General features: G+C 41.7%; 1 protein-coding gene and 1 long non-coding RNA gene across 2 annotated transcripts in view; one reads left to right on the forward strand and one right to left on the reverse strand.

The window, feature by feature from the left end:
- The window catches only part of pparab (peroxisome proliferator-activated receptor alpha b), a 32,740-nt gene extending 11,974 nt beyond the window's left edge, over nucleotides 1-20,766 (forward strand). The window contains exons 3-7 of the mRNA XM_079277281.1: nucleotides 8,693-8,856; nucleotides 11,616-11,754; nucleotides 15,885-16,084; nucleotides 19,764-20,217; nucleotides 20,465-20,766. Coding sequence (XP_079133407.1) covers nucleotides 8,693-8,856; nucleotides 11,616-11,754; nucleotides 15,885-16,084; nucleotides 19,764-20,217; nucleotides 20,465-20,709 — 1,202 coding nt within the window. The 3' untranslated portion in view covers nucleotides 20,710-20,766. The remainder of the gene's footprint in view (nucleotides 1-8,692; nucleotides 8,857-11,615; nucleotides 11,755-15,884; nucleotides 16,085-19,763; nucleotides 20,218-20,464) is intronic.
- LOC306783584 lies at nucleotides 38-7,049 on the reverse strand. The gene is made up of 2 exons (XR_013772302.1): nucleotides 4,185-7,049; nucleotides 38-1,611 (listed from the first exon to the last, which is right to left on the reverse strand). It is a non-coding gene; the product is annotated as an uncharacterized lncRNA (long non-coding RNA).
- Nucleotides 20,767-23,758: the final 2,992 nt, after the last annotated feature.

Consider the following 23,758-nt stretch of genomic DNA (forward strand, 5'->3'; position numbering starts at 1 on the left):
AAATCAATGTCAAATGAAACAGAGTCTGGATGAACGATCAAAGTTGTAATAGTCAATTTATTTGCTTGCAAGCAAAGAGAACACAGTCTCACAGACACATCGCCGTCATCTGTGAAAGGTGCTCTGACAACATAGTCAAATGCCTGGACATTTATTCTCAGAGAAGCAGGCTGTTATCTTGGTTCGCAAACAAGAATAAACAAGAAGAAGGAAACCAGTCAAGGCAGATGTTTTTCTTTGAAGCACAGTGCCCTGTCTTTACGATACCCTGAAGGCACTTTATGGCCAGTTTACGAATCCCTTTGTTATCAGTTTGTCCCACCATATTTATGGAGACATCAGATGCTTCCTTTGATGTTCCCGTGAACCAGTCAAACAGTTAAGTCACAGTATTTGCAGAGACGGAAAAACCGGTGAACCGTCACACATCATATATGCCTGAAGAGGGTCATGCCCTTCCGCTAATGCTCATCAAGGAAATACTGTAATCAAGACATCTGTGTTGCCGTCCTTGAAGACAAATAATGCACAGGAAAACAGATACCAAGATAACAGATCACAAGACCCCTGGATCCGAAATTTACGAGAATCATTTAGAAAACACAAGGTTTAGTGCCTGCTCTTATAAAACTCACATTCCTTAACCCTAAAACAGTAGACTGACATATTTTCCCATCACATTCCACTCTTTGATTACATAGTAATCACACAATATAGTAAAAATATGTTATAAGGACATTTCAACAACAACAGAAGTATTACCCACAAGTATGATTTGAAAATACATCACTTGAGAGAACTGAAGAAAAACTGTTCTTGTGAGATAAAAGATCCCATGAATGTAGCAGGCAATATAATTCAATTAACACAAAGGTTAAAAATCAAAAACTGTCTTGAGTGCAACAGCCACCAGTTTGTATGGAGTTCACCCGAGCAACTGGTTTGTGTGAGCAGTTTTGCTTGTGTTGACACCGTGAGGTTTCCACAAAACTGTCAGAGACACTGTTATCCCGCCACTCTCTTTGGTCCGCACAGACAGATTTAATTATACAGAAATAAAATGAAAACAAAACGAGCAATAATGTGAATATAGTTATCATGAAAAGTTTGTCGTCCTTTGGAAGCCTGACCGCTGTCCTTTTCTTGTGTTTGTTGGCATAAACACGTGTCGAGAGGGGCTCTTCCAGCCGTCTTTCTTGCGTGGCATCCACGTCCAGTTGTAGACCGTTAACACAGAACACGCACGTGTCTGTCGGCTAACTGCCCGTCGTGATCCCGTCCGTGAATCACTGCATCTCATCCGTCGATGGCACCGTCGTCCGTCTCTCGTCCCTCGGTGGTGCCGGTTGGCTGACACTTGGTGTAGGCGCTCGCTCACCTGAAGCCTCTCCTGGGTCTGGAACCTTTTTGCAGTGTGACGCATGAACCCAGGTAGCCCTCTCAGCTACTTTGACAGCCGTCTGAGTGACGAGGAGGACCTGGAATGGACCCAGCCAACGTCTTGAGTTCCAATGCTTCCTTCTGAAATCTTTCACCACCACGAAATCACCAGGCTGCAGCTTATGGAGAGGTCCTTCAGCTGGTCTCTGGAGGGCAGCTGCTACCTGTTGTCTTATGTTAGATAGAGCAAACGACAATTGTGCACAATATGTTTACATTTTAAATGTTCGCATAAGGCGGTTTGAGGGAAATGGTGCTCTCGGTGCTTCCATGCCCACATGGGGAGGAAAACCAAAGCTTTTGTCCAAGGCAGACCTGTGTGTGTCAGCACAACATTTAGCTAACTTGGTCTTAAGTGTTTCATTTAATGCTTAACATTTAACATCCCCCCTTTGACACATGGTCTAACCCATGAGTCAACTCAGCGTAGTGAGAGAAATAATGTTTAGGCAAACAAGGTTTACCGTCAGATTTTAGAAAACTGTCTGTGTTTCCATAATGCACCAAAATCATATCTGCAGCCAGTGTGAATAGTCAGTGTTACCCTCTGCGAGTGTGCAGGCTTCCATGAGTACGATAAGCTCTGCTGTAACCTAATTTAGCGGAATAATGGAAGAGACCACATAGCAATATATCTAAGCTAAGCCATACATCATTTTATAACAATTAAATATCATAAGTGAGAAATATTTCCGTAGACACACCGAACCTAAAACAAAAACAACAAAAACAAAAATAATCGCCTTCACAGTCACAACATCAGCTTCAGCATTTCCTGTTGAAATGGGATCAAAAGCGTTAGTGGGAGTGTCGGTGAGGTCAGGTCTCTGTATGCAGACCTGTAGAACAGAAACTACATAGTTAATCAGCCTTCCATCTGCTGGAGGAGGAAAAAGAAGTGTTAGGATTAAGGGTAGTACATCGTTTCAAAGTAGTGTTAGGCAAATCTATTGTATTCATTTGCTCTAATCTGTAAAAAAAACAGCATAAGGAAACATGTCGCAATATCACGTGCAACAGCATACAGACAGAAGAGGTCCTGGTGCTGTGAGGTCTAACCTAGTCGAGTAACCAGGCCTTTGTCTTCCCCCATGTTCCTAAGTCTAAACTAATGTAACCGTCTCTCAGGTCAACGTATTGTATGAACAGTGTGTCAAGTTCAGATAGTCCAAGTGTCGGAGCTGATAGTAATGCGTCCTCTATGTCATTAAAAACAGCAGTCAAGTAATCAGTCTGGGTCAGTTTGTCTTGCGCATAAAGATATTACCATGAATCATGGAAGAGAGGAGTACCTCTCTTTCTGACTAGTTTGGGATCCACTTTCTATAATATGACGTCATTCCTAAGAAGCTCATCATTCGTTTCTTAGTTTATAGTTTAGGCACAGTTTGAATTGCCTGTAATATTTTGGGAGGGAGGGTTTTTGTCCTCTGCTGTGATCACATGTCCCAGATATGAAACTTTATCGAGAGCAAATTGCAATGTGGACGGTTAGGCTTGAGCCAAAACCTAAATAGGACAACTGTAAGTCTAAATTATTCTAATTTACATGCTTCTTCTTTGGCCTGCAAATCATGATATCATCAACATATTGTAAAAAGGCTGAACCATTTGGTAAGTGTAAATTAACCAGATTGTTTCACAAGGCTTTGTTAAATACACCAGGGCTTTTGGGTGGCAAAAGTCTTTCCCCACTGGGGATTAATAACGTTGTCCTAATCTAATCTAATCTAACCTTTCTGAATAACCCTAAGGACACCTGGGTCCAGGGAGAGACTCTTCCTGTATGAGAAAGCAAAAATAAAAATTGACTGTCCTTGTGCACAGGTACAGGAAAAATAAAAAAATCAAATCAAATAAAATAAAATAAAACATGCAGTGGCCAAGTCGACGACGAAATAAGTCTGGAGGGATGAGTGACATAATAGTGTGTGGGTTAGAAATTTGAGGTGCTCGCGGCTGCACCAAACCTGCTTACAAATGTTAGCCAAATCGTCACTCAATTGGTTCCCTCAGATCATGAATTTTCTTTACCGGTAAATTTCAGTGTGCACACTGGTTAATCATCACACTCCATTATTATACAGCCTTCAATAAAAACTCAAAAACAGGTGTAATACTTTCAATAGCCTCTCATTTGAGACAGCTCAGCCATGTTGACAGATGTGTGTGTGTGTGTTTTATCAAACATAAGTTGAATGACTCTTTTTACTGATAAAATTGATTTGTGTAAGTCACCTTTGTTACTGTACATTACCAGGATCCTCTATATTGCTGAAGTCAGTGAATTGAGTCTGACTTGCTGCCAGTCAGACATGTCCTTCACACCAGTCCTGGGCTTGTACCATGTGGAAACATGTGGAAACATGTGGAATCCTCCCCCTTTACAAACTCAGATTGTGTGGGACACAGAGAAACAGACAGCAGCAGTACTTTTTTGTCCAACAAACTCTTATTATACCATTATATCATTTCCACTTCTCTAAATCATACTTCCTCTAACCTTTCATCTCGTTCACGTAACCCATGTGCTGTGCAGTGAAGTGAATCAGCCTGCATGTGACAGTCTGAACATTTTCTTTTTCTTTTTCTTTTTTCTTAACAGTTAACGTGACTTGCTGTAACTTTATAAATCCTTCAATCTCATTCGAATACATATGTGGGTGTGAGTGGTGTTTGTCTAGTTCCTAATGTGTGTATTAAATGTACAAGTTTGTCATCTAAAGAATCTGAAGTTAACTCACCCTCTGTGTTGTATTTGTGTGCGCGTCGTTGGTCCAGCTCTGGTCTCACTCCGGTCCCTGCTGCACCCCCTTTGATGGCTGATAGTCGAGCCCTCCCACCACTCCTTGTTCATGGAGCGTGAGCATCTGTTCCTCAATGTTCAAGCTGCCACATTTATGGCACACAAAGTCTTCAGTTGGTGTGTGTCAAAGTCTCAAAGTGTCTTTCAGCTTCCTCTCATGCCCTGATACATTATCAGCTGGGCATGCTTGCATCTGTGCTGACGAAACTTCTCTGTTGTCCGTTGTTGAACTGATCCTCATGTTCAGCATGCTGCATGTCACACAACTCTCTTGTGTGATGTTCTCCAGGCTTATGGATGGCGGAAAGCCTTCTTACAAAGTTCAGTCAGAGCTGTCACCGCATGTTTATACGGCCAGTTTTCACCATTGTCGTATGCACTCACTGCAGGTTTGAATGCCGCAGATATTTTCTGTAGCATTGACATGGTACCTGTAGATTTTGACGAGTCTCGTTCGTCTTCTTCATCCTCAACGTGTTGAGTGGTGGGTGTCGTTCAAGTTGTTTGTGGCTGGGGAGCATACAGCAGGAAGCGGAATCCCCAGATCAGGACCAAGGACTAAAAATCAACAAAACAAACAAAACAAAACAGCTGCCGAAAGTTCAGCAGTAAATGTTAGACAACGTTGTCTCATGTAGAGATACAATGCTTAGATCTCTGTGTTTCTGTGTGTGCGTGCTTCTGTGTGTGTGTGTGTGTGTGTGTGTGTGTGTGTGTGTGTGACCCTTCTTTCAGCTGCTGCAAGCGAGCATGGTGTCTGTGTGTGTGTGTGTGTGTGTGTGTGCATTCCTCTCTCTCTCTGCTCATATGCCTCTCTGTCTATTTTAAACAGTTACACATATTTTCGTGTCCTCTTGGACATCAACTTATTTGTATCTGCTTCACCTCTTTCTCTGCTCCAAGCACGTTTTGAGTTAATCAAATTTTAATCATAGGCTAAAACTGCCTCTTTCAGGGAATCCCAATTTTGTTCATTCTTCCAATTGTTTGGCAGTCTGATTGTCCTTGTCCCACATTTATTTATTATCGGAGGTAAGACCTTGGCATCGGTCTGCTCAGACTCATTCTATGACTTTTATCATTCCCAAATGTTTCACTTTTATTTCTAAGTCTTTGACTCGGTCTTTCTTCGTACATTTAATCGGTTTCAATTTACCTTCGAAATCCCCTCTTTACATTTTGAGCTTCGCGGCGCTCAATCAGCCGTTTTCAGGAAAACCAAAACCCTTTGACCAGTATGTGAGGCATTCTAAACACCAGTTTCCATCTCTCTGTCTCATCACATCCACTATCGGACCCGAGGGCTCCGCGCACTTACTATCTTTACCACCCATCTTTCAGGCGTGGATACGTTAACGTTACCTTTACAATACGACCGTCGTCGTAAGGCTTAATTTCTTTCCCAAGGAAAAATTTTGCAAAAACCTTATTTGAAGTTCACGTTTAATTATTTGTCACGGTCTTATTCTATCAGTATAGAATTCACGTTTTGGCGCACGAATCTTATTCTATCAATTACTTTAGTAGAATTCACGTATTTAGCGCATAACAACGGTCTTACAACAAACCTATATCTGTAGTCAAGCGATCTGTGTTACGATCTCAAAATGTTTTTATTCTGAGTTAAATCATCACCGTATAACACAATCCTGTCTTCTACGTAAGAAGCGTGCAAATAGTGATATGCCAGAAAATGAAAAAGGGAGTTTACATGAACCACATTCTTAAAACGAAAACACGAACGTCAAAAACAATTGTTACCCAAATAATAATAAAAATAAAATGACTACTTGACCATTCATCTGTGTCTGTTAAATCATATGACCTTAGTATAATTTTACCATTACTTTTACAATTGGAATTTTAACTTTCTTACCCGTTTGTAGAAATGAATTCTTTTTCGTTGGATTCGCGTGCTGTCAATCAGAAACTCACACAGGTCTGCCGGCTCTCTCTCTCTCGGCTAATGAGGTATAAGACAGGAACTTCAGTTTGTGGATTCCTGGAGATGCATCTCCTCCGGTCAGTCCCTCTGGAGCTCCGATAGACAGTCAGCGAATCCTGCCGACAACGCCAAATTGTTGTGGAATATTTCTGTGAATTATCGGGAGAAGAGTGTTAAAGTGTTAACAAATCAATGTCAAATGAAACAGAGTCTGGATGAACGATCAAAGTTGTAATAGTCAATTTATTTGCTTGCAAGCAAAGAGAACACAGTCTCACAGACACATCGCCGTCATCTGTGAAAGGTGCTCTGACAACATAGTCAAATGCCTGGACATTTATTCTCAGAGAAGCAGGCTGTTATCTTGGTTCGCAAACAAGAATAAACAAGAAGAAGGAAACCAGTCAAGGCAGATGTTTTTCTTTGAAGCACAGTGCCCTGTCTTTACGATACCCTGAAGGCACTTTATGGCCAGTTTACGAATCCCTTTGTTATCAGTTTGTCCCACCATATTTATGGAGACATCAGATGCTTCCTTTGATGTTCCCGTGAACCAGTCAAACAGTTAAGTCACAGTATTTGCAGAGACGGAAAAACCGGTGAACCGTCACACATCATATATGCCTGAAGAGGGTCATGCCCTTCCGCTAATGCTCATCAAGGAAATACTGTAATCAAGACATCTGTGTTGCCGTCCTTGAAGACAAATAATGCACAGGAAAACAGATACCAAGATAACAGATCACAAGACCCCTGGATCCGAAATTTACGAGAATCATTTAGAAAACACAAGGTTTAGTGCCTGCTCTTATAAAACTCACATTCCTTAACCCTAAAACAGTAGACTGACATATTTTCCCATCACAATCTGAATAAAAGTCCCATGGGCTTCTGGGAAATGTATCCTATCCCAGATTACGCAAGAAGTAAAGAAGTCGTGAACAGTCCAGAAAGATAAACGTTTAATGGAAGAATAGAGGGTTGGAGTGAGGTAGAGCGAAGGAAAGGAGAGAAGTGAAGGCAGTGTGGGGAGAAGGCATCGTGGAAACATTTGATGATGTCAGGGAGAGGATGTTCAGGATTTATGTATGTTTAGGAATGCTAACCGTGAGTTGAAACATGTGCACCAGGCAGGAACCACAGCTCCATGTCCGCTGCCAAATGCCCTTTATCCCCGTTCTGGCGTCTCCCGACCGGCTCATGTGTCTTGGCTTAGTGCCACTGTTTTGTACCCTTGCGTCTTTGCTATTTATGTAGCAAGCAAGTTCTACCCAACCATGTGACCTTCACAAGGTGGAAATAGAAAACTGTTGGACACCTATGACCTGTCATCCCTGAGAAGGATGAGTAATACTACTCCGTCAGCGTTACGCTAGTGACAGGCGTGAGGTCAAGGTGAAGCTGTACTTTAAATTCCACAAGTTCTTTGCCTGAGGGAGGTGAGACAGTATATGCGCAGCCGTTCAGGCTAATATTATATTTTCCACTTACATTTTCCCAAGATAATGACTCCACTGATGCCTGACTGTGGTGACAAGATCAACAAATCACAACAAAGTGTGGTGAGACATCAAGTGTTTTACTTTTTTAAAGTCTACAAGATGCATTAAAGTGAACACAGCAAACACACTTTCGCAACAGAGAGACAACTTCAAGTTCCTGCATACTTTCTCGCCTTCACACACACACACACACCCGGCCAATCGGTGTGTGAAGTGGGCGAGCTTGCCGGATTGCCTATTTCTGCGAGCTAAAAAAACTGTTAAATGCAGCTTCCCGAATGCCGACATTTGAAAGGTGCGAGGGGCGAGTGGTTCAGTCACTGTTTGACGTTCAGACAACCGGAGTCTTTGAAGTGTCCTGATGGCTATAGACTACGAGGAGTGCAGTCATCCAGTTATCTTCCATGTCTTTGTTAAGAAACCGTGTCGTAAAACAATCCACACGAAACACACACACATTTCATTTCAAAATGTAGACGTCAGTATTTTCGTTGCAATAGAGACCATTTTCTATACACGCTGCAAATAAAGAGTTGCATGTGTGCACACGTTCTCTTAACTCTTAACTCGTACTCATGAGACTAAATGTAGGTCTACAGCATACATCCATACTGAGGTACTGGAGTCTGTTCATGCGCCCACTTTCAAATCAGATATGATTGTACAGCGTGTGTCAATAAGAACCATTGTCTCGTCTGATTGAATGTGCAGTGGCACCATTGTGAGAAGCTCTGTGTACAATAATGAGCCTTTCCTCCACTTCTTTTCTCCACTGGATCTGCCTTGTGCACTGCAAAAGAAAACATGGATTCATTTTTTTTTAATAGAAAATACTATTTTTGAAAAATAAGACCAGCGCTATTTAAAATGTATGAATTTCCAGCCACAGATTTGGTGCTCATGAAACTTTTCATTTTACCGGCCATCAGTGTAATCGTTGTGTTAAGATGCCTTTGTTCTATGACACGTCTAATCACCCATGTGCTTGTGTCTTTGCAGATGCCCTGACGCCAGCATCCAGCCCGTCGTCGGTTGTTTACGGGTTGGCAGCGGGACAGGATGAGTTCTCGTCCGCCTCCTCATCGCTGAATCTGGAGTGTCGAGTTTGTGCTGACCGCGCCTCGGGCTACCACTATGGAGTCCACGCCTGCGAGGGCTGCAAGGTGAGACGACGATCACACACATGAATGACACAGTCAGACAAGTGGTTCAGTCTTTATATTTCACATAAGACTGGTGAAGACTAGACCAGCGTAAGGATTAGTGACTGAGTATGTCTTTTTAATGGACGTACAGTTGTTGAAGGACATTGTCTGACGTCATCACACATGCCTCAGTGTCACACATGCCTCAATATCCATCAATCACTTCCTCCCAAAGGCACCTACAGACAAGCCAAGAATCCCAAACAGCCTCCTGACTGTAATACATTTTAACAACGGAAAAATTGAAAACATGCCTGGCCAGAAATCCAGAGGCTGTGTGTCTTGTGACTACTGATAACTCCTAAAAGCATCAGAGCTACCAGGCTCAGCCTTTACATGTGGTCGCTCAATAATCCTTCAGTTAATTGTTTACCAGTCATGTTGAAGAGCAACCCAAGGCTGTTTTTTAAGAGGGGCCGAAGGACAAAGATAGCCCCGACTTGAAGTGTGTGTGCATGTGTTTTTAAACCTATGTTGGTGTGTCGGTAATCTGCATTCCTTTATATTTTTGTTATTTTTTATCAGTCGCTGATGGTTTAAAAAAAAATACCTGAAGGAAAAGTGTCTGAAGACGTTTTACATCTCTGCACTGTGAATCCACTCAGTGCAGCTAAATAAAGTGGTAATGGTAAAGGGTAATGGTGAAGCCCCTTCTTGCAGCATTAGCTGGATCAGCTGAAGTCAGCATTTCTTGATGGGCCAGCCAGGCTTTGCACATTTCAAAGGCTCCTCCAGAATGTTTATTTTTTTTCATGATTTTAAGCCTCTATTCCAAATTTAACAGAGATGTTAGAGCGGTGACAGGAAATTGAAAAAATATGGGTCGCCCAATGGAAATTGAAGGAGGGAATTTGCAATCGCAGCAATTGGAATGCGTTTTAACATCCAGGCCACTGCAAACGCCTCAAAGCAGCGCCGCTGCGTGCCTATAAGTATTTGTAAAATAGCGTTGGGTTGGTTGTCTGGGACGCCTGAAGTTGAGAAACATCACATGACCATGTGACCACCTGTATTCACCAGGTGTTTGGGTTTGTGTGCAGAGTGAGTGTGAATGGTGGACAGTAAAGGAGAAGATTATAGATTATAGGCACAAACTCATCTTTTATAGAGCCCTGAAAACTTTGTTAAATCTCTGCAACATTAAATGTTCATGACTAAATAAGCAACAATCAGCGTTTAAGTTAGGGGGGGAAAAAAACAAAATTAGTTATTGCTGCATATTAAACTCACAAAAGCCCAGCATATCTGCTTCATCTGGTCTGTCTTGATGAGATTTCTGACGTCTTCGAGTCTTTTTTTTGAAAGTCAGATTGGTGCAAGTATTGACAGAACCCGGCCGGTCAAATCACTGAGAAGAGCACAAACAAAATGTCACATGTGAAATTATCTGAATTGTTTTACTTGTGTCACAAAGTATTCTTGTATACACACACGCATGCATACCCTCTCTTGTGCATCATTTTCCCCTGTTATTTGATCAAGGAACAGTAATGGGAGGAGGCTGACCTCTGGTTTGTCAATACACTGATGAAGCCCACTTGGCCTGAACATCATGTCACCCTTGTTTTATGTGTGTGTGTGTGTGTGTGTGTGTGTGTGTGTGTGTGTGTGTGTGTGTGTGTGTGTGTGTGTGTGTGTGTGTGTGTGTGTGTGTGTGTGTGTGTGTGTGTGTGTGTGTGGTTGGAGGTTAGTGGGTGACTCAGTCAGAGTTACTTAGCATGTGCTCACGTGGTGTAGCGTGTCTGTGTAATGTTGTATTGTCTGACCATTTTTGTCACTGTTCTTACTGTGTGAGTATTTTTGGCACACAGGGTGACAGTCTGGGATGAAATTCAAATTTGTTTTGAAAAATCTTCGAATTAAATATGATGTTAAGCAATTCCCCAGGACATTATCTACCCTCCAGCCTACCGCACACATGCCTCTTGGTCCCTGTGTTCCTTGCCAAAAGTTTATTTTTGGCAAGATTGCGTCAGAGAAGAGAAACGGATGGTGAAACTATGTGATATTGTCACGCACCATTCAGATGAAGCAGATAAACAGGGGCACACAAACCAAATTGAATGTGTTGTAATTACATTGAATGTGCTGTAATTACATTGAATGTGTTGTCATTCACTATCCTGTTCTACACATGACATCATTGCACTTCTGTGCATCCTGGGAGAGGGATCCCTCCTCTATTGCTCTCCCACAGGTTTCTTCCTCTTTCCTCCCCGTTAAAGGGTTTTTTTGGGGAGTTTTTCCTGTTCTGATGTGAGGGTCCCGGGACAAGAGGATGTCAAACGTGTACATATTGTAAAGCCCTCTGAGGCAAATTTGTAATTTTGGGCGATACAAAAATAAATTGGAATTGAAAAATTGAACATGGGAATAAGTCACTCCTTTCCTTAAAAAAATATATATATATATATATATATATTTTTTTTTTAACTGGATCCTGAAACTGGTTTCATAACAGACAAAATACAATACATAACAATAAGCCTTTGTTGATCCCCAGAGGGGGAATTCAGGTGACAGCAGACTGTATTTAAAGGGAATTTTCCTGTATTTACTACATTTCAGGTTTAATGTGCTTGTGTATTTTCTGATCTGGTCCATGGTGTTCATGTCTCATTCATACATCATTTTCAAAGAATTAACAGCAATTGTATTTTTGCTTCATGTGAGCCGTGTTCACATTTTAACAACGTTCTCCCCTAATTCCTTTTTAGGGTTTCTTTCGGCGGACCATCCGTCTGAAGCTGGAGTATGACAAGTGTGAGCGTCGCTGCAAGATCCAAAAAAAGAACCGCAACAAGTGCCAATACTGCCGCTTCCAGAAGTGCCTGTCAGTGGGAATGTCCCACAACGGTGAGTCCTGCAGGGCAGGGCCGGTCTGTGCGGTGCTCAGAGCCCAGCACACACACACACACACACGCACACACATATGCAAGATTATTGTTACCTGTAAACACACTCTGCTAAACAGAGTACCACAGTTGTGCAGATGCACAAGAAAGATCGGACATGCACGCACACACACAATTGGTATGAATAGGAAATCGAACACCACAGTTGGGTGTTGTTGCATGTTAAGACAAGTCTCTCACTGAGGACTAATCCAGGCTATTAGACAGCTTCTCCCTATGGACCGTCTGTACTTTTTCTTTATTCAGAAAAAGACCGCTGAGAGCTGCAACTCATTCATGTGCAGCACATGGTCTATCCATCTTTGTGCATACTGCAGCCTTTACAGCGCTAGATCATATTGAATTGCAAAAGCTGAACCCGCTGAACCCTTTCGGTTGAAGATATGTGAACAAGATTGAAAATCACATGATTATGTGACTCACAAAACCCCCTAACAGCACCCGAATAGTTCAATTTGCTGCTCACATTGATCCGAAGATCCAACATTTTTCAGGGTCCAAAATGTCACAAAGTATTACGAATAATGCAAATGAATCACATGTGATAAAAAAAAAATCATTGTCATTCAAAAAATGAAACCATGTTGCATTTGTTTTTGTCGCTGGAAGAGAGCCTGCATTGTGCTTTACAGCAATAATTTGTAATATTTAAAAAAAGATCATAATCTTGAAAGAGAATAAAGTCAAATTTGCTTCTCAAATTAAGAATTTACTTTCACAATGAATATTTTTCTTGGGGAACAATTTAATTCAGTAATTATGTATTTTATTTATTGCAATGTTCTTCCCATAACATTGCAGCATTTTCTAGAACGAACAAGAGTTTTCTTTCCACAAGAGTGACCCCAATACTCCGTAGCATGTCAAAATCTTTCAAAGTACTAGAAACTATTCAGTGACTATTAAATTAATCCAGCGCATGCTTCTACAGTTTGCGTTTCAGTCTTGACTGTTGCAGAGAAAACACCTGCACATGCAACATCTGTGCAATCAATACTGTGTTCAACAATCCTGAACACAGTATTCTCTAAAAAGCCATACATCCGATTTTCACCTCAGTGCGGCTTATCTTTGTTTGGAATACAGGAATATTGAGGTCAAAGTTTGCGATTCTGGTGAATGCCGTTGACTGTGTCAACATACAACATGGCATGCTGACCCTTGGTCAATGTACTGATTGAGAAAGAAACACTGAAACTGATTTTGGAGATGACGTTTGTGTGTGTTTGTGTGTGTTTGTAAGTGTCTTTTCTGATCCGTCGGGGTATTTTTAAGAGAATAATATAAAAAGGTCAATGCAATCGGGGGGGTTTACATATAGACTGTGCACACCTTGCAGATATTCCATATCATTGAACGTGAGGATGCAGAGGCCGGACTGAGCGTCTTTATTTTGTCCCATGGGGTTATTGACTGAAGAGGCTTCCACATAGCATAGCCCAGATTTTGATGATCATAAGATTCAAGTATTCCTGTCAGCGCCACTTCCTGTAACGGTGTAAGTGTGTGGAGTTTCATGAGTGTAAATGTAACCGTAGAAGGGGAGGAAGGACATTTGAGACCAGTGCAACCTCATCTTCTGGGGTTTGGTCGTCTAAGAGACAACACGACCACAGGACTGCTAATTTTGGAGCTTTTGTGGACAATTGATTTTTCCTTTCTAAAACGGTTTTAATTTCTTTGAATTGAAGTCAACAAAGGTACAGACGTCATCAGAAAGGGGAAAATTGTAGAAAGTTGTGTTTTGTACATATAAAGTTTACCCATTCAAATAATGTTGCAATAAAGCACAGTGAGTTTCAACAACATTCCTTTTTTGCTCATGCAACACAGCAGCATCGTGCTTTTATTATCACACAACGCATACATGATCAGTTGTCTCCTCCAAAAACGTAATAATACATCAGATCTCATGTACTATAAACAGATCATTTAATGTGTCTGCTGTGAGGGAGAAAATAACAGGAACAATAAGTCTTACAGTAGCAAAGGAAGCGTTTAATGGCTGGAACCTTCCTCTACAAATCAGCCGTTGGAACAGTTGATTTAATGGAATGGCAGACTGTCCACCTCTCTAGCTCATCCCCTCACAGAGTGGACGTTATAGGAAATGGACTTATGCTCAGCTTAACGTCACTCACTTCCTCTCATCTTGAGTAGACTTGGCTCCCGCACAGGCGCTCGCTGTTGAGCTTCACCAGTTTCAGAGGATCCATCCACTTTGTGAGCAGTAATCTAATGGGCCCTCATGCCGTCTGCTAGCGGGCGGCTGGTTGGAAATCAAATCTCCTTTTATGCTTTTAATGTCTTGTAAATGCAGGTGTTGGGTGCAGCTGGATATTGGGACCTCAGAAAGCTGTGCGTACGTGTGTGTGTGTGTGTGTGTGTGCGCGTGCGTGCGCATCAGCTTGTGCCCATTTAAATTGGTGTCGAGAGGTTGAAGACAGTTCAGCTCTAATCTCATTCATCAAATGGGATCAGGCCGTCTGAGATACAGTATGCCGAAATCCTCTCGTAGAAAAACATCTCTTGTATGGTGTTGAAGCATTCTTCGCATACACCTTGTAATATGTAGTAACCTTTTGTGTTCATTCATAATTTCCTATTGCTGTAATGCATAAAAAGGAAGTTTTACCTTTCTTTGTTGAATAGATATTGATTCTGTTTCCATTCTTTCAACTGTGCTTTATTGGCATGAACAATTATACTAAAGCGTCAAGAAAAATAATCTTTGGGGCTTTTAACAATTGTTTTCAGGGATCTGAATATTTCACCATTTTACATTTGACTGAATCAAAGTGAACTATTTTGACTCCGACTTCATCTGAACTGAATTAGTTTCTCACTGTGGCGTTTTGTAGAGCTGGCCATGCTGAGGTCAGCACTCACTTTGGGGTGTCTTTTTGTGGCACGGCGCTGTAAAGTGACTTGATTATGATGTTTTATTCAGAAACTATTATTAGAATATTGATATTAATAATAATAACAACACCCATGGCTATACGGATAATTATTCATACCATGAAACAAATAAGCACACTGTATTAAAAACACCACTCTCCACCCCAAATGCCTGAGGCTTCATAAAGATTCCTGCCGTTTTGCAGCAAAAAACGAGAGTTTGACTGCAGTGTGGACGTTGTGTCAGGGCAGGTAAGCAACCCGCAGACGTTAGCCCGTGGTGGGCGGCCATGGCTCACCTCAGTCAACCCTCTGGCTCAGCCAAGTGTTGTTTTTACACATTCACTGCCACGGTGAGACTCTGCATATTGGAAACTGAAGCAGTCAGGTGATGTTTTGGTCTTTGAAATGACCTTCTATGGCAAACTGGTCTGTTTTACTTACCTTTCAGTCTCTTTTTGGAATATTGTTCTCATTAGTGTGTGTGTGTGTGTGTGTGTGTGTGTGTCTAGTGCTTGCACTGTGCTGTTTGCAGATCAAGTTGCAGCTGTAGTCATCTTTTATAGACGGAAAGAAAATACATAATGTTTAAAAAAAGAATAGAATTGAACTTCTCTGACTTTGAAAGTAAGGCCTGGGGCTGCACTTTGGTTGAGCTGTAAAGGTAATTTATTTATATTGACATAAAATAATGCCAGATTCTAGTTGCATCTATTTAGTATCTATTTGGTTTAGCATTTAGTGGTGCTATTTTTTAACATTTCATTGCAACTCCGCCACACGATTTATTTGAACAGATTTAATACTTTCGAGATATGTTAAATGTTTTGTTCTGCCGATGTGTTGGCATCAATTCATTTGACATAACCGGGTGTCTTTTTAGAGATTTTGAAAATGATTCCTCCAGATGTCAGAATCTTAATAAGTGACAATTGTGGTTTTGTGGACCTCAAGCTATTTTACATTTTCCTAAACTGGGTTTGTTTTAAAGTTCTCCGTGGCCTCTTTTTGTGCTGATACAGTCGCTTTGTCAGTGTTTTATTGATCTAATACTCTCATTGCATTTATTGCATCTTCTGCAATGTCTGTCACACTGTAAAATGAATCTGTGACATGCCAGATTTATCCTCGCACAAATTCCGTCTGACTTTCTCTCTGCTTTGCTTACAGCCATCCGTTTTGGCCGGATGCCCCAGTCGGAGAAGCTGAAGCTGAAGGCGGAGATGGTAACGGGGGACAGGGAGGTGGGAGACCCCCAGGTGGCCGACCAGAAGACGCTCGCCCGGCAGATTTACGAGGCCTACCTCAAGAACTTCAACATGAACAAGGCCAAGGCTCGAACCATACTCACCGGCAAGACCACCACACCTGTACGTTGATTAAGAGTAGTGGGTTGGTGAGTGAAAGGTGTTGCGTGTGTGGATTGCGCGTTCACGGCTCTCCTTCATCACCAGAATTTCCTCACAGGTCAAGGTCATGTTGTCTTGCAACATTTTTATTTATTTCCTCCCCATCGGAGTGATTTAAATCTGATTTTTGAGCACATTTTAAAATTTGCAATCGAACAAATGTCTCAATATGACCTGGCAGCCTGCCCCTCAGAGACTATAAGCAGCCAGCCAACAACAGAAATAACTTGCTCAATCGGTAGTGCAAGCCAACACACAAGCTGGACAAGGAAACATCTGTATCTGTATAAAGAGCCAGTGTATGAGCCCATCACTTCTCCCTCCCCTGACTGTTTACCTCCATGCCTGCACTCTTTTCATCACCCTTCGCCAATCTCACCGAAAACATTCCCTCGCAGCCTCGTCTCTTTAACTTTCCTTTTATCAGAAAAGAGGGGCCGACAAGCGGAGGGTCGTGAACTGCGGCCCAGAGTTGTTGTGAAAACCATGGATGGATGTGTGTAGGTGTGAATAAGGTTAAGAGGGACAAGGCAGTCCAAGTGCAGATCAATGTTCAAACACCGACCTCCCCCTCTGCTTCTGGAGATCAAAGCTTTTAGATGGATAAGTGTCCATTTAGAGTCCGGAGGGAGTCGGGGGTTTGCCGTCTGTTGAAATGCACATCGCGTTTGATCCACCCCTTGATTTTAGTGCTCACTCATGGTGTCACAGCACTTGTATACAACATGGAGCTTCACAATAGGGCTGGGCGATAATTCAATATGATAATGTGTCATCTTTCTATGGAATCGTATCGTGATGAAATCATATATCGAAGTATTGTGATACGCAATTCCATCATCCAAGTTGATAATAATAAGCACATGCTCACTAACTTTCTCAGAAAATCTGATCAAACTCAGTTAAATCAAACTATTGACGAATCGAATTCCTCTGTATTTGTGTGCTTGCAGCTAAACATAGCGGGTGCATAGCTGGAAATATATATTTAATTTTTCTCTATAATTTCACTTGAAGCTGTTTTGTTCATTTAGCACTTTTCATTTGTGTGGTACTTAATTTACACAGGAGTATACAAAAAGCATGTGTAGTTGCCATGTGGTTATTTCATATAGACGGTTTATTTATTGACCTACCAGAAAACTTGCTGTATTGTGATATCGCTGTCGAGATAGGAAATTGCCTCAATCGGGATGGAAGATTCTGGCCATATCGCCCAGCCTTACTCCCATGAAAGTCATATTGTACAGTTTCCCACAGCTCTGTACAGATTCCGACATGTCTCAAACATTTGATTCCGAGATTGTTTGTGAACGGTTCAACATGAAAGAACAGCTTCCTAATATTGTAGAAGTCTTATTTAAGTAACCAGATAAATACTACAGAAGATAATGTTGCAAGAAGACAGTTGACATAGAAAACATTCAATTTCGTTATTGTATTGAATGTCACCGCTCCAACGTCAACTTCTTTGGATCCGAGTCAGAAATGCTCCGTCAGGTTAGACTCGACCGTCTCAACGTCTGGCAGGAATACTGAGCCATGATTGTGTCACTGTTGGCTCTGATTTGTGCACAGTGATTATCTGTTTTGTTATCTGACTGAACTGGTTTCGCTGAGCTGTGATTCATACTAACAGCATACCGTTTTGACAGGGTGCCCTAAAAAACAAACGGCTGCAGAAATGTCAAGCTGCTGCTCTGGGCTACACTGTTCACTGGGTATGATCCTGTGAATTTATTGGATGATACAAGAGTGAGAAGGCCTTTTTAGAATTGGTAACTATTATCACTAGGGCATAATGATTCTTTTTATTATTGATTATTCCGCCAGCTAATCCTCCTATTGACTTCTATGAGGAAGTTCAGAACAGCAAATCATAACTGAGGAAGGCTATATGCATTGTTCATATTTAGCAGCTTGGCTCTCAGGATGGTTACGTTGGTCAGTTGGTCATTTGTTTGGTCCACACTGAAATATCTCAACAACTATAATGATGGAGTGCCATGATATTTTGTATACACATCCACAGAGGATGAAGTCTACTTTGATGATCTCCTGACTTTTCATCTAAAACTGGCATTTGATCAAAAATATGAAGTCATAAAGTCAAAAATATAAGACCTAAAACTTTGATTTATGACCAAATACCTGTACAAAACTAAAGATATTTCCATCAGCAACAGCTGTACTTATCAAATGCTAGCATGCTAACATGCTACACGAAGATACTGAAGATGGTAAACATCATAAAGATCAGCATGTTATCATGCTGGTGTTAGCCTTTAGCACAAAGCATTATTGTGCAGACTCGCAAATTCACGACAGCATGGCTGTATACTCTTTCACATGGCTGTATACTCTTTCACATGGCTGTATACTCTTTCACATGGCTGTATACTTGTTGAGCTAACTGTAGCTCTCTTTAAACCTTGTTAAAGAGCTGTCGTGTTTTCATCAGACAGCTTCTGCAGCACACACAGCGTTATGATAAGCCTAGAGGGACTTTGTTTTCTCATATGTGTTGCAGCTGTTAGTCGGGTAAAGTGTAGTTCTATCAGTGTACGACTGTGTAAACTGCATGAATTCAAAAGAATGGTCCGCAAAGCCTTTCCGAGCGTCCATAAGGTTGTCGCCGCAGGGTCAAGGAGAGTAATTGTGTCCTCATGGAAATCTTGAAAGAGTCAACAAGGGCTGTGGGCTTTGTTCCTTTCTCTACCCACTGAAGAACCAACGGCTGAGGTTGTTGTGACAATAAGATGACAATTCTGGCTTCTTTGCTTCCGCGAGAAGCATCAAAGTACGCAGTGGTCCAAAATGAGGCATCCTTTTGAAGATATTGACGGTACACAATGTGCACGCGCACAACATTGTTTCGAGGCATTGCATGCTTATAAAACAATCTAGATTAAAATATCTCTTACTCTCACACCAAGATGAGGTGCCAACAAACTTTAAAAATGCTTCACCAAAAACGGTTTTAATGCATCTGTATGATCGGAGGTTGCAGCTACTGAGAGAACATGGCGAAGGAGGCAATTTGTGTGAAATGGCCTTGAGTTAACCTTTTCTTTGCAGAAAAAGAAAAACATTTATTTCTAGAATAGAAAGTAAAGCACTGGATAGACTGTTTATAAGATCTTAGGGGGTAGAAAACTGGTATTTATAAGTGGAGACTCAATCACCTTATTATTTACAGTAAGAATCTGAAATACCTCATCAGCTGTCTCCTTTCGGACCTTGAGAAGCACATCATTTTGGCTTTGTCAACATTAAGTACAAGTCTCAACAGCTCCAACTTTATTTCTGTTCCTATAGGGAAATTGTTTGCATCCCAAACCTCTGAGTGTTAAATGACCCACAGCTATGTAGTTGTAGGGGTATGACGGCTCTGGGCTTAGCCTCTCCTTTCAGTAAGGATTATGGGTAAACACCACATACACTCTGGTTTTTCATGACGAGAGGTTTGCGGACTCAGCTTTTCCATATTTATGTAGTCAGGGCAGGTTTATTTATCTAATGTATTCCCAAACAGTATAGGCCCACGCACTGTACTGACTGTGCTGCATTTTAAGTGGAAACCCATTTTTAACTTTGCCTTACACATATAGCTCACATAACTTTGTCCATGTCCCCACAGCCTTTCGTCATCCATGACATGGAGACCCTCAAGCTGGCAGAGCAGACGCTGGTGGCAAAGATGGTGGGCTCAGTGGGGACGCTGAAGGACCGGGAGGCAGAAGCTCGGATTTTCCACTGCTGCCAGTGCACATCGGTGGAAACCGTCACCGAGCTGACAGAGTTTGCAAAGTCCGTCCCCGGGTTCTCGAGCCTGGACCTCAACGATCAGGTGACTCTTTTGAAATACGGCGTGCACGAGGCCCTCTTTGCCATGCTCGCCTCCAGTATGAACAAGGACGGGCTTCTTGTAGCGTACGGCTCAGGCTTCATCACCCGGGAGTTCCTCAAGAGCCTGCGGCGGCCGTTCAGTGACATGATGGAGCCAAAGTTCCAGTTTGCAATGAAGTTTAACGCATTGGAGCTGGACGACAGTGACCTGGCTCTGTTTGTGGCCGCTATCATCTGCTGTGGAGGTGAGGATGCAGGAAACATCTTGTTTATGATTAAACTATTCATTTGTTGTGTTGGATTATGTTCGTTCTCCTTTTGCTCTTTGATGACTTTTAATCTATCTCAAAGTAAATCCTTCCATATTACACAAATTGCTCCAATTGTGAAAGCGTTCTGCACCTATACCTTTGCTCCTGAGTATTTGTATTCCAATGGGAGATTATGGTTCGGTGGTCTCACTCAAGTTTATTTTGCTTCCCCTGTGATCAGACCGCCCAGGCCTGGAGAATGTGGCGCACATCGAGCGAATGCAGGAGAGCATTGTGCAGGTGCTACACCTCCATCTGCTGGCCAATCACCCCGACAACTCTTTCCTCTTCCCCAAGCTGCTGCAGAAACTGGCTGACCTCCGGCAGCTAGTCACTGAGCATGCCCAGCTGGTGCAGGAGATCAAAAAGACAGAAGACACGTCACTGCACCCGCTCCTGCAGGAGATCTACAGAGACATGTACTGATGGGTTTATGGAGGAATAACCAGGAGAGGCACTTTACAAATCAACTCCACTATTTCAGGGACAGAAGAGGAGTCCTCCATAAGCTAGGTTGAACCACTTAACCCCCCCATAATGCAGCAAGAGTTTGGCTTCTGGTTTAGCACACCGGGTCCAGTTAAGGCCCTGGCAAGAGGCTAATGGTTCTCTTGGTTTGACACAGTGCTCTCCACTCCACTATTGTCATCGGCAGAAAAGTCATGAATGCAAAGACGTGATGTACAGCTGATTGAGCCCCAGTGCAATCACTGACCAACCGCTAACTGCTAATTTGAAGTATCGGAGGTGATCTCCATGGTTATCCCTATCCTGACCCTGAACAAGCCCTAAAAATGAGGAAAAACAGTGAACTCGACAGTCACCACTCCAGCAGTATGCTTGAAAGAACATTTTTGTACCGACGTCAAAGAGCCATAAACATTCAAAGCTAACAACACCCAAATGACTGCAGTGGGCAGCAACATTAAGATTTCAAGAAGGGCAGATTCTGCCAAATTGCACCAGCTGTACTGTAAGTCTTCTAAGCCATACTGTGTTTGTAATGATACCGGAAATGAACAATGTCTTTCATATTCCTTTCTCTTCCCAATATCGGATTATTGTTGGTTGTTGGCAACATTGTTGGTGTGGATTATCATCACGTATTACTCAATTTCTCCACCAACTGTACAGGCAATAGTATTTTTAAACGTCAGAATAAGATAAGATAAGAATAAGATAGCTAAATGTAGTTTATAAGAAATGTTCTCAAGACTGAAATAATCGGAGGCAGAGATTCACTACACGCACCACAATGTACGTCCGAAGCATGAACACGCCCGTGATATGTTAATATGACACCGTTTTATACAGGACCTCTGTTGAATGCCTTTTTCACAAAACGCATGCACAGACATTTGCCACTCCATCCTGTTTTGCATCCTGGTGTTCAAGGGTTAGCACCCAGACAAACCGCATTGCAACCTTTATACAGGCAGACGTTAAGCAGATTTGCCAGAAATACATCCGTTTCTTCGTTTCTCACTCAGTGAAGCCCTGTTTACTCCAGAATATGTCTCATTGTTTTGTTTCTCCCAGTTCGTCGTGCTTGGTCTCTCCTCCTGTCAGTCTATCTGCCTTCTAGTGTATATCTCAGGCTTTCTTTCGTCCTCATAACACATGCAATTATTAAGATTCAGGGGTCTTACGTGCCCATTTTTACATGATGGCAAATGAAAACCATTGCTCTTTTTGTCATAGAGAAAAATCATAAAGTGATGCCCTCATAGATTAAACGGATACTTTGACAATTTAGCAGGGTTAAACAAGTTGCCGGTGATCGATGAAGACCAAACACATTTCCACAAGTTGTTGTTGTCTTATCTGTGACGATAACTGTGCATGTGAAGAGGCCACTCCTGCATTTTGTTGTCATGTTGCCTTTTGTATAAAATGAACAGAAGACCTACAGTAAGGGAATGTTGATAAGGAAATGGTGAAAAAACAATGCGTGGCTGATACTTTGGATTATGTGTATATGTATATATGTATATATATATATATGTATATGTAAATCTGTGACCCCCCCTGCCACCCCAAATCCTACAATCATCATGAATTCATTTAAATTCAGTCACAAGACATTTTCATAAATACATCATCATTGTATAAACAGAGTGTACTGTACATAGCTGAAATGATCAGATTGACTGCTCGCCCCACTTTTTAACTCTTGAGGTATACAAGGTACTAACGATGATCAACTTTTGTATTTCTCCGTTTGGAAAATAGTGTTTGAAATTTTACAGTAAATGTAGTTAAGTACCGTATGTTCTTTTTTTTTTTTTTTTGCTTAAATGCCACATACCTGTGTTTTAATTGAATTGGATCATATTTTCATACTAAAGTATATATGTATGACTAAATCATCTAGTTGTGTATTTGAAATGGCACGATGGAAGAGTGCAGTGTAAATAAGGGTAACGGGGCAACTGGTAATCTAAAGATATAGATCTGAATCCCTCTGGGGACATTCCTTTTGTTGATTGCTACTTTTAGATCGGGAACCATCAATGCATTCAGTTAATTTCAACACTCTGTCTTGTCTTTGTTAAATGAAGCTGTTGTGATTTAAAGTGAAAGCATAATGTGGGCTGCGCAGGGCTGTGCTAGCTCACAACTTTAAATGGTTGATTACAACCTGACCTCCGTGACTTTTGTCATTGAAAAAATCAAGCTACAGCCCAGCACTGATCATACAATATTGATCTCCTCTTTTTGTACTCTGTTCTCAGGTTGCATATAGAAAGTAAGGGTAATATATGCACAGAATGTTCTTATTATTATCGGAAATCATCCATAGTTGCCTCCTGTTGTTGAACGAACAAACTTTTTTTTATTTTTTTTTATTACACATCACGTCTCTGTTGATATGCACTCATCATTTTCATCACATCACATGCTATTAGTAAAGAAGATGCAGTATGTACTGTGTTTCTGTCATGCTTTTTGTCTGACTTTCCTCTCCATGCTCACTGCTACATTGTACTAACTCACCAAACCTTTCTTATGCCATGAGTAGATTACTGACCTTCAAGCTGCCTCTACTTCTTCCAACTTCTCACACAATGTCAGTCCCACATGCAGAATTCATGCGACGCAGCTCGGTTTTTCCCCTCGCAAGATTCCAGGGACTTGTAGTTCCCAGGCACGCTTCGGGATGAACCATAAACAACCTGTGCCTTGGCATGTTCCCATGCCATAAAACACTAGAGTCAGAAGGAAGAACAACTTGACTTGTGCACACACACACTTTTAGACTATAGACTATGTGTGTCGTCAGCTAGAATTAGCTGTTTAGGACACAATAGGGCCACGCAGACAGAAAATCATGTCGCAGCAGATTTAGGAAACTATCCAATGTACAGCAAGAGAGAGGCTCAAAAGTGAAGGACAGACTTTTAAAAACTAAACGGTTGAAACACTAGAGCCCTAGAGGAAAAGTCGGGTAAATTGTGATGTCTTGCTTACCCTT

Source organism: Melanostigma gelatinosum (genome assembly GCF_949748355.1).
Source record: "Melanostigma gelatinosum genome assembly, chromosome: 1".
NCBI lineage: Eukaryota > Metazoa > Chordata > Actinopteri > Perciformes > Zoarcidae > Melanostigma > Melanostigma gelatinosum.